Source organism: Atractosteus spatula, chromosome 6 (genome assembly GCF_055471065.1).
Source record: "Atractosteus spatula isolate fAtrSpa1 chromosome 6, fAtrSpa1.hap1, whole genome shotgun sequence".
NCBI classification, from domain to species: Eukaryota; Metazoa; Chordata; class Actinopteri; order Semionotiformes; family Lepisosteidae; genus Atractosteus; species Atractosteus spatula.
Genome location: NC_142711.1, coordinates 53228546 through 53240430, shown reverse-complemented (window position 1 = coordinate 53240430; position 11885 = coordinate 53228546). Strand labels below are relative to the sequence as shown.

Genomic DNA, 11885 nt, shown 5'->3' with positions numbered 1-11885 from the left:
TTTACAAAACCGCAGTCTGAGTGGTTCAAAGTGATCTGTCACTTTGGCTATGAGACTGTAGGAAAAAAAAGAGAAAAAATATCAGTGGCAAGAGGTCTTTGGTGCCTAATTAGTAACTTGGGTTTAATTTACTCCACATATTTTCTTGCTTCAAGTGGCCACATAGCTTTTACTAGATTTTTTCAAATTGCAAATGAAGCAAATTAACTAAGGACGATAGAAACATTGCAGCAGAACCAGTGTGGCCAAACTCTCATTATGGTGTTGTAATAAAGATTCAGTTTACATTTGAAGGCTCCAAAGTATTTTATTGTGCCCAATTGCAATCTGTACCTGTCTGCGAATGTTTAAAAATGTTATTTTTCCTTGACTAAATATACATCTTACTTCTCTTTTTGTTGGAGTCACCTTGAAAACGTATAGAGAATAAAAATAAGACTGCTTTTTATCACCATCAAGAATGGCATTGGATTAAGTACAGTATAATTATTTTTACTGTCAGTGTGTTTGACAATAAAGTCTCCTGAGTGGAGTGGCTTCAGGCCCTACGAGAGGGGGGGCCAGCAGGGACACACCTCACAGCGGGGCCTCACCTCAGCCAAGGGTGCAGGGTCCTCCACTTTAACCCTTTGGCTATGTTTCTCGACTTGAGTCGACTTGAGAATACCGTGATTCTCGGCTAAAGTCCATGGCTGTGGAAAAGCGTCCTCCTTTCGGTGCTGAATCTAACATTCTTCAGGAGTTTCAAAATGCCCGCCTTAATCTTCCCATCATGCCATTCTTTTCATTAGAATACTTTTTACCTCTCTTCCCAAACTATTAAGGGGGCTCACAATGTGAAATGGCCCGGGCCTCATCCGAGCTCTCGGGGGTGGGGGCGAGTGGGTTATCTGGCCAAGGTGCTTGCTTGAGTGTCTGTTGAGCTCTGTGATTTCAGGTGCAGGACTAGGACAAGTCACAAACTCTCTGTGACAGAGCTTCCCTCAGCGAAGGTGGACAATTGGCTAAAAGCCACTAAGGATGGGACAGGTTTAACTGACCAGGGCTCTCTCATCTCACGCCGAGCCCTGTGCTTGCAGTCATGGAGGTGCTATCAGTGAGGTATATCTCCTCCAATCAGTGCTGAACATCTATATTGTATGGCTCCATATGACTTGGTAGACTTAATGACCTTTTACGCCCCAAAACGATATCCTGTGATCATCAAAGGACACGTTGCTGGAGAACTCCTTGGCCAGACATCAAATAGTTCCATGTCCAATTTTAGCCACTAAAGCTTGAAATGGTTTTCCTGCTAAAATAATACATGTGCACTGAATTTGTTCCTTTACTTGCTTTAATTTTTATATGAAACACTCTGCTGTGTATGTGCACATATAATACACATGCATTCGTATATGCTGTATATATATAAAACATACATCTGCATGCCAGAATACATTCAGTAGGCGGTTCTCAGCTAATGCTGTTTTCTGATAGCACCTCATTCAGCTCAGTTTATTGCCATCTTTATCAGGTGACCTTTATTCAAAAACCATCAGAAATAAGCTGTTGCTGCTCTCATGTAAAATTATTTGAACATTTGTAGATTTTGCACTTTTAACAGGAACAAATTTAAGGCAGGGCCTCACTTATAAAACATTAATACTACCAACATTGATTATTTATAAAGCCTTCCCCACCAAAGCATTAAAAGGGCTCTGTAATGAGTAATTAATTTGTATTAGATTTGAAAGAGGACTCATCAGAAGGTCTCTGACCATTCTGGGCGCTTGAAAAATATGTAAATAACACTTGTGCTGGATGTTTTTTCAGGGCAACATCAACTTCACATACTATTCCTTTTCAGAAGTATTCCTGGTGCACTGGTAGTGAACACACCTCACTAACACTTAAAATAGGATGTTTTTTTAATGATCTCACATGTTTTCCACTGAAAATGTCTGAAGATTTTAAGTAGTTCAAGTAGGTAGCTGTGTAGGCTGCAAAGGAACAAGTAAAAGTGTATTCCATGTTGAAAACAGAAGAAGAGAAACACAACCTTTTGGCTGTGCAGCCTTCTTCGGGTGTGATGCCCCAAAATGTTGTGTTTCTGCTCTTCTCTTTTCAGCATGGAATAAAACATTACTTGTTCCTTAAGATTTTAGGAACATAAGAAAAGTTACATATGAGTGATAGCATGATTAGGCTTTAAGAACAACAATCTAGTCATTGCTTGAAGGAATCTGCTTCATCAGTATGAACAATTAAGTTAGGTTAAGAATGTCTATGACTTTCTGTGAAAATAAGTGCTTCTTGTCCTGCATAAAATGTCCTCATATGCCATGAATTCTTGTTTCATTTTTGATATTATTACCTCCTGGGTTGAGCTGAATCAGCATTTTGAGTAAGTGAATCAAAAGCACTCATGGATTGATGTAGCTTTACAGACCCTGATTAACAATATTCCCAGACTTACTTACCCAAATTAACAGAATTCCATGATTAGTGACAATTAAAGCACTGTATGATATCCTGCTTTTGGGATTATAGAGACTGAGTACTTAATCTGCCCACTGATAAGTACACATCTGTTTATTTATACTGGTTAAAATGAAAATGAAAGTCAAACTTAAGATCAAGTTACCCCCCCAATTATAAACCCAGTATTTGGAACTGGGATATTTTACACCTGCAGTTCAAGCAATTGCATCATGTAAAGATCAAAGACTCCTGTTTTGAACTTTATTTTAATTTAAAAAAATGTTAGGAAAAACATGGTGATCCTCTACTTTGGATGTTTCTGAGGTTTTCTGTTTTATTTTTTATTATTTTCTGGAATTCCTGTTTTATATTATGTTATCCTAGGTGATAATACATTCAAAATAATTACTGAACTGAGAATAATGAAGAGTATTACAAACCAAAAGGGTTACACTATACATGTATACATATAGATGTTCGACATGTAGAAAGAGGACGTCTGTGCATCCCGTTTTCATTGTTTTGTCTTTTATCGTTCATGTTTCATTTGTCTCAAGAAATCATTAGATCAAAACAAAATCTGAACAGGACTTTACCTCCTCCAGTCTGCGGCTGCGCACTCTCACTGTACTCCTGTGTACTTCCCTTTATCCCAGAATGCACTAGCAGCAGGCGGCCATGTTGAGATTATCTGCAGAAACTGCTGGAGAAAAACATACACAAAAGCCTTTCGGTAGAATTGTTTTTCTGAGCATATCAGTGTGTTTGAAAACTACATTCATGTTTGCCCACTTTTAAGAAATATTTCTGTACAATGGCTGCGAACGCCCGAGGTGAGTCGATTATTCAGTTCGATAATAAGCAATAAAAAGTTAGTTTATTGTGTGCAATATTGTGAGGAGATGTATTTTCCTGGAGGTCTTGGGCCTAACCCACAGTAAGCAGGCAACGTCTTACCGCTAATTCTCTCTAATTTACCGTTTAAGAGCGCTTTATCTTTCATTTGATGTGCACATTTTCGCAGTTAAAGATGTTTTATCTAAATCGAGGATCTGTTGCCTGAAGTAATGTCTTGTGAAGGTATCCTGAAAATATGAGAAAATCCTTCAAGGTTATATATATATAGCGTTTGAGATTCCCATTGCACTGAACGATAAATTAATTTTAGAAAGTTATTCTACATTCCCGCGTTTAGGCCTGTTCTTGCGCATATTAGAGCAATATTCTTTGTGCATTAGTACCAGTGCAGTGGAGCGTTGAAATCGGATTTAAGAAAAAGAAGTATCGTAAGGGTGAATACAGTAACGTCATGCTGTTGAAAAACAGTATTTGTGTTGTGTGCGTTACATTTAACTTTATAATCTCCTGGTATGACTCATTACTGACTGTTTACGTGTTTTAAAGATTGTAGTTTATTGTAATATATTCTTCTACAAAGAAAAGCAATTACCACTGGTTTGAGGCGGTAAATTAGTGCAGTAACTGTGGTGGCAATAGAGCAAAAGCACGTTTTTTTCTAAGCGTCCTTGTCTGCTTTTTTGCATGTGTGTAGGGTTTTGTCAAATGTTTCTCACAAACCCCGGGAGACCCATGGCGTCTGTTGTGTTGCTCGCAGGCTGTATGGAATGAACTCCCAGCTCATATTAGACCTTGCAAGTCAGCACTTTTAATTCCTCTTAGAATTGATTTCTACAAGCCTTTTCTTCTGTTCAGTTTATCGTATCAAATTGCGCATCCGTGTTTTCCTTCCTTTCTGAGGTGCCTTTGCGTTGTGAATTTTTACCTGACAAGGCACATGCAAAGTTGAGTTTGTTTTGTCTTTTCAAGGAACTATTTGTTTTTCTAGGAAAAAGTAAAAGGTTTATTCCATGCTGAATCGGGTTTGAAGAAGAAGGCTCCACAACCGAAACGTTGTGTTTTCATTCTTCTCTTTTCAGCATGGAATAAACCTATTACTTGTTCCTTTGCAGCCTACGCATGCTGATGCAGCTACTCACCTGAACTACTATGTTGTTATGCTTTGTTTCTAGTACCTCCTGGTAAAATCTTAATTGCAGTATCTGCATGACTTTGTAGCTTGATGTCAAGACTTAGAAACTAAGCCTTGGTCTGCCTAAAATGCCAGTCTTTCCTTTGTAATGGTTTTGCTCTGATACATAGGTGTCTCTCTCAGTACTTCCCTCTTCATAATACTACCCCAGCTTGTTAGAGTACTGAAAGAGACCTAACTAACCCACATTTCCTTAGGAATATTCAGATGTATTGTATCCTCGCAAACTGCTGATTAACACCATGGAACAAGTTCATTCTCTGGACCATGCACACAATAAACATGAGCAACATGGTACAGTATTGTATAAATATGTAATAGCTAAAAACATCACAATATATTTTTAAGTGTGGCACTCATCCTTAAATGTCACCTTGGGTAAAGCCATCACTTATTGCCAGTAGTGCAGTAATGTATTATGATGTGTATCTTCTGGCACAAGTCTCTGGTTCCATGCTGTAAATACTTGCGTGAGAGGAAAAAAATATGAAAAGGTTTTTTCGTCTTCAAATCAAAGAATCCAGACATCAAATGCAAATCAATATGTAAATCTCTGTAAATTAATATACATTGATTAGATACATTGATTCATTGGAAATTTCATTTCACACCTCTCTATACCTATTCTGACTTCACACCTCTTGATTGGCCTCTCTTTCTGTCCCCTGCTCCCACCTCTCACTCCTCCTCTCTCCCAGCCTTTGTTCTCCCACTACATTACCTTTGCCTGCCTTGTCTCTCACACCTCCACGGCCAAAACGTTGTTTTCTTTCTTTTTTTTTTCAGCATGGAATAAACCTATTACGTGTTACATTGATTAGTGTTTGGTTTTCATTTTATATCTGTTCATGAATTGTGGGTCTCTTTTTAAGCACATTCTGACAGACTGATGCCAGACCAGTATTAAATGTCAGAGAACCATAAGTTGAATATTCATTTTGCTTAAATGTTTAAAATGATTCTTCTGCATTAAGTTCGAGGATTGTACCAAAACATGTGCGTTGACTGGGACAGTAAATCAGCACTTTACAAATCGTCAGACTGGCCGTTAATTTACCAGGATGCTAATGTAAGAAACGTAACAGCAAGCTTCTTCATGAGTGACATGAGGACTCTGGCAGCGTACATAAACTTTGTTTTTGTAAATTTAAAATGTCAGCATAAACTTTGAGCAAGCTGTGTTGTAGAACGGATAGTTTATCTAAATATTGTGGGCTTGGTTGATTTCTGTTTGTGTTGATGCCAGCAGCTACTATGAATTAGTGTTTGCAGTACAAGAATCAAGGAAGGTATACTACATATACTTTTCTTGCCAGTTTTATAGGGTTAACAAGGTTAATCGGCATCACTCTTGAGACCACTAGAGTGGTGGATCTGCCTGTTGTTCTATCATTGGGAAAGCATGGTTTCTGTTAAGGGCTTGTTCTTTTGTTGCAACTGCATGCTGTAAGAAAGTTCTATGTGTACTGTTTAAAGACAATCTTTCTCCCAACATACTTTCATGTCCATTAGGCTGTTTTTTCCATCTCTATAGCCAACATTGTAGTTCTGTCTTACTATTGAGTGCTTACTCATCTGAAGAAGGCTCCACAGCCAAAACGTTTTTTTCTTCTCTTTTCAACATGGAATAAACCTTTACTTGTTCCATTTGACATTGTATGTCTTGAATCTGGACTTTGCGCGATGGTTTCGTATCGCCAATAATAGATCCTTGGTTCAGTTAGCTTCTAGCAGTCAAATGTGGTTTACAGGGCAAATGACTCCTCATGTTTTTGTGATCCTTCCTATATTTTCATATGCACAGGGCTAAAGCTCCTTTTGGTATTATTCAGAAGAGTATTTGTAACACTATATAATAGTGCTATAATATCCTTTAACAGCAAGTGCTGAGGGAATGATATTGATGCTTGATCAGTGTACGCAGCTCTGGTACTCTCCTCAAATGCGAGCAGCAGACACAAATACGTCTAGGAAATCCTGTTGCTGAGATGTCGAAGCTGTGAACGATTGACACTTGAGCACATAGAGCAGACCTCTGAGTTGATCTTACAGCGACTGCAGCATTTAGAATGTGGAGTTCCAGCATGTCTTGCATGACGTTTTACAGCAACTGGCTCGCTCTGTTTTTGGGTTAATTTTTCTGCAGATGGTGTAAGTGATCACCACATCACTATCTGAAATGGACTTCTGTACAGAGTCCTTGCTTGCCAGTTGAAGGTTGTGAGAAAAGCAAGAGATCTCCTGCTCCTCTGTAATGTGGGCATGGTTGTTCATAATACCTGTACATAAAAGTCATGGTCATGGACATGTCACGGTTACATAATAATCATGAAAATTAGTGTATGTATTTTTTCTTATACAGTAAAAGAATATTACATGATGTTAAGTATCATGTTCTGTCTTTGTCCGTTTCCGTTTTCTCTCTCTTTAGTCTCTATCTGCCTGTTTTATGCTGTGTTTCTGAACTGTTGATTAACACTTAATCATTTACACTGAACTTAAATTAACCAAGGTAAACCAGAGGATTCCTTTGATCAACTTCACACCCAGGACAGCTAAAGACTGTAGTTTCTTTTTGTGAACTTCAGACATGTACCCTATCCAGGTGTTAACTATTGTATCTAGATTCCTAAAGACTCCAGTAGTGACCCTTATTTTGCCACTGCAGTTATATGATTACTAAATAAAAAGTGTTCTTGTTCTAAACTGTTTTGAGAGTGTTTTCAGAATGTACATTGCCCTGGGATTTCTGAAGCCTAAGAATTTATGATCATTTTCAGATTCCCCTAAATAAGCAAATTATAAATGTAATTATAATTTCTAATCAATTATAAATGACAAAGTAGTTTTTGAAGGTCTGCAGTTTAGGTGGTACAGCAGTTCTCAAGACGGAAGAAGAAAATCTAATTCTTTAAAAGCTAATAAAAAGAAATATCCTTGCAATCACAGTAAGTCATCATGCTTGGAAGTTTAATTTTTATTATTCACGGTTAAAATTCCTTTTTTCCTTTATAGGAACCCTTTATTTCTTTACTCTTTAATTCTTTTTTTTGTCTTAACATCTTATTGTCTGTAAGTATTTAAGAAACTTTAATATTTAAGTATTCTCATGGATGGTCATTGGGTTAGTCTAGTCTGGAAGAATGTGAAGTGGCAGGTGATTCCTGAATTTCCTACTGTTACAAAACCAACTGACATTTCGGGTGAACCAATTGTGAAATAGGCTCAGAATACATCTCAGAATTTGTAGGTCATCAGAATCTGTGGGACATAGTCAGCCCTGTAAACTACCTCAATCAGTTATTGCATAACTTTCAGTCAAAATGATCATTGGAAACATTCATCTTTGCCTTCCCCGCCCCCCGCAATTTTTATGTTCTGTTGTAATTGGGTATTGACACGCTGAAATGTGCAGGAGCTGCCGAGGATTGCAACAAAATTCTGCATTTCTGTCACGCTTGATGTGATCAGCAAAGAGATTAATGATGAGCATAAATTTCAGAAAGCTGTTGTAAGGGAAATGCTAATATAATGTAGTAATTACAAGGCTACATTAAAGCGTATTGTAATTCTAGCAATAGAAATGAACTGCAGATTGAAATGTAAAATTGTTTCTAAGAATGTGACCTTGTAGTTCTACAATCATTCAGTCTGATCAAAGGTTCATTGAAAAAAGTCCACGGTGGACGATTCTAAAAATGATTTGATATTCATTGGAATACTGACAGAATTAACACTATTCAACGTTGAGAGAGATTGACCCCTGAGCTTCATCCAAAATGATTTTGGATTCTCGAGCTGTAGGACAACAGCAGCAGCAGATCACTACTGTGTGCTCCGAAACATCTGTGTATTGGATTGTTTAACCACTAGATGTTTTCAGTCAAGGCAGTTATAGGAGTCATGAGTGATGTGCTGTCCACACCTTTGAACAATTGGGTTTTTGTCCTTTCAGCTCAGCAATGTTGCAGTTGTCCGATTAGTGTAGTATTGTCATCTTCAAGCTCTGGTCTGTGAAAGATACACTAGTAGTGGGAGAATGTTAGCATGCGGGTGGTGGAATTGTCAAGATGGCCACAGTTATCTCCATGTCTTTGGCAGTCTACATTCTTTGATATGGTTACATGGCAGTTTTCGTTTTGTGAATGGTTTGCCCTCGTCATACTAGGCTGTGATAATGAGACACAAAGGCATGAATCATCAGGTTGGCCAACGAAGTAAGGCCTGTAGATCTTGGCTATGTGGGACATGAGGGATAGCAGAAAGTGCCCTCTGCAATGGAAGGCTGGAATTGAACTTTGGACTCCATCTTTGAGCTGGGAGGAAGCACTGCTAACTACCATGGTCACGGAACCATTCAACAGGTCACAATGCCATTATAGAAGAGAACTTGCTACCTTAAAAGCATACCATTTTGAAGAGTTATGTGATTTTTTTGTTAGTTCTGTTCTTATACTATACTAGTCATACTATTGTGAATGCTAATCAGGCTTTAATTGCGGTTTTACAATAGCAGAATTTTAAGGTTTGTGACGCATTTGAAGTTGAAGTATAAAATGAAGGAGAACAGTATTTTGACATACTCTGCATTGATGTGGAACAAAACTGGTAAACCACAAGGAGTAGCGAAAGGGGAGAAAATACTTCCAGCAGGGTTATCTGCACTGAAGAAAACATTTAAAAATACAACCTTGTACATTCATGGGGAAACCTTAACATGAAGCTTTTTTTAAGTGTATAGCGGTACTCCAGGCCACATGCTACATTATGCGTTTGGGATTTAATTCCACAAACGGAGCAGACTCATGTTATTCATAATGAAACCAGTGTGTTATTCAGATATTAACCATGCTCTTTGTTTATCTTGGTATAAAAAAAAAACTTTGAATGGAAAAAATTAAACAACCTGAAAGGCGCAGAGCACAAAGTTCAAACATGCACGAATCCTTGAACTTTGTGAAATAGCTTGTTAACAAATGCCTCAGATACAGGTGGAATTCTGGATCGTCCGGTCACAGTGGTAGTTTACTACACATTAGAGATTAAATCATATACTCTGAGTTGAGTCCTCAGTTGGTAAAATGGTCCACAGACTTCCTTGAAAAGTCTTTTTGTATCAGAAAAAACTATATGAACCGCATATGATAAAGAGTTTTATGACGGAAGTATTTCATGTTGTACTGTTTTTCGTTGTTGTTACCTAATTCTCAGTACCTCTGGTTTTTGGCTTTCAACTTTGAAAAGTCTAAAGTGATTCTCTTATTTACTTTGAGCTAAGACCTTTTCAGTAGAACAACTGTAATGTACCTGACTTGTGTATTGTCATTAGGTTTTCTACATTATGCTGGTGTGCAGCACAACATCTTAATGTCATTGCTGTTTTTATGTTTCCAGATGACGAGTTTGATCAGTTTGACAAGCCAGGCGCCGAGAGGTCAAGAAGAAGAAGAACTGGAGATGATGACTTGGACAGGTATGTCTGCAGATTCCTTGTTCAGAATAGCCATCACGGGAACGTGTGCATTATTATGACTGGCACATTAATTTTACTTCAGGCAGTCGGGATTAACCTTTGCCACTGCTTCAGATATAGAGTTTAAATTATAGTTGAGGGATTACCGATGTTAGTTTAACTTAATTGCTCTGGAGGGTTTTTTTGTCCAGTTTCTTAGCTTGTGTTGATTCTGAAGTAATTGTTTTACTTTGTTTACCCTCTCATGTGGTATGAGTGAATGAATAATAAAGAGGGAGGATGTTTTTATACTGTGAGTGGAAGGTCAAGAAAGTGCTCCACGTTTGGTAACTCCATCCATGTTCCACCCAAGGAGGTGTTTGAGCCTAACACTGCAGTAATAGAGTGTACCTCTTGCTTGAGATTCCTCTCTGTTAAATGGTTCCACACAGCCTGATGTGTTAATAAAATGGGCAGAACCACATTGTCAATAGAGCCAGTGAGCTATTACAGTCACTTAATTGCTAATTGAGCCTATTTTCTGGAACTCATTTATGTTTTGTCCTTATGTTTGATTGTGACAATGGCTTTGTATTTCACTGCGTATCTGGACTGTGTACAGAACGTTGCTTACAGATAAGAGCAGTGAATGTTAGTTTTTTTTCTGGTTCATGGCTTGGGTGTTGCATAGTTAGGAAACTTATGTATTCTTGTATTACAAAAGTAAGGACGAGACCTTGTCCCCTTTTATCCTCATTTAAACTGTTAGAGCATCTGCACATTTGTCAGATTGAACTATTTGAATTTAACATTGAGAGAGAAGTCAGACAGATCAAGCTGGGCTGCTCAGGCCCTGACCGAACCATTTTCATGGCTGACCCTTCAACCTTTACTTTGATTCTTGAGTTTTAGGTGCCATGTAGGAGGATCTGCAGCAGATGTTCACATTCTAGACTTTCACAGGCTTGTGGCGACAGGTTACAGACAGAAACCACCAGTGTGTTCTTAGTTTCCATTCACCAGGCATCTGCTGTTGTCCAATAAAATTATTGAAGTGTCAGATTCATAATATACAAGTTCAGTCTTCCGTTTGTTGCTGATAATGTTACTGAGAAAAAAATACATGCATTGATCAGTTTGTTGAATTGCATGCACCGCTTAAGTGTTTTGCTAATAAAAAGGGATTATAAAATTTCAGCTTTATTCACTCACTCATTTCCAAAGTAGTTGCAGTCTGCTGGACAGGTAAATAGGTTAATAATGATTAAATGGTTAATAATGATACCATGGTAAATGATTAGTGGCAATGAAGAGGTTGGACAGGTGTTAAAGACTGGGTCTTGAAACTGAAGAAAGCAAAGTGGTACTGACCATGGTATCAGTTTTACTGGTTCCTGCTGCCCTGGAAATGACTATTTCTTATCTGTTCATCCTTCTTCAGTGTGCTTTTTCCAAAGCTCACCATCACATATTCATTTCTGATAGCACAAGTAGAGGAGACTTATGCATGTCAGATGTCCCTGTATTATAGGATTAGTACATTTAAGTGTGCCATTAACAATCGAGGCATTTCAACTTTCAATTTTTAATTTAAAAATGCCACTTGAGAAAAGCAAGGAAACAGCTGGTTCCTGGCTTTTATCTGTGTAAGGAGCATATGGCCAAACAACACCCAGTATAATGACAGTATTTTCACATTTCTGCTATCGTCTCATATCTCGACTTCAGCCGTTCTTTAATATTGGACTTGAGTCAGGAGCACCTGTAGGTATGTACTTCAAATCAAATTACTTTTAGTGTCTGTGGTGAATGTGAAAAATAATTGTGGTGTCTTCCCCTCTGAAACGCAAAGCAGTGCTTACAATTCAATCAGAGTGAGATCCTTTCCATATTTATTAGGTATACAAAATCCAACTTAAT

The 11885-nt window shown here is 37.9% G+C and overlaps 1 protein-coding gene across 2 annotated transcripts in view; it reads left to right on the top strand.

Annotated features, from left to right (window-relative positions):
* The first annotated feature begins 3154 nt into the window (after nt 1-3154).
* rbm33a (RNA binding motif protein 33a) overlaps nt 3155-11885 on the top strand; it is a 63005-nt gene continuing 54274 nt past the window's right edge. For both annotated transcript variants that reach the window (XM_088918927.1, XM_088918926.1), the window contains exons 1-2: nt 3155-3296; nt 9908-9986. In XM_088918927.1, coding sequence (XP_088775053.1) covers nt 3278-3296; nt 9908-9986 — 98 coding nt within the window. In that variant the 5' untranslated portion in view covers nt 3155-3277. The remainder of the gene's footprint in view (nt 3297-9907; nt 9987-11885) is intronic.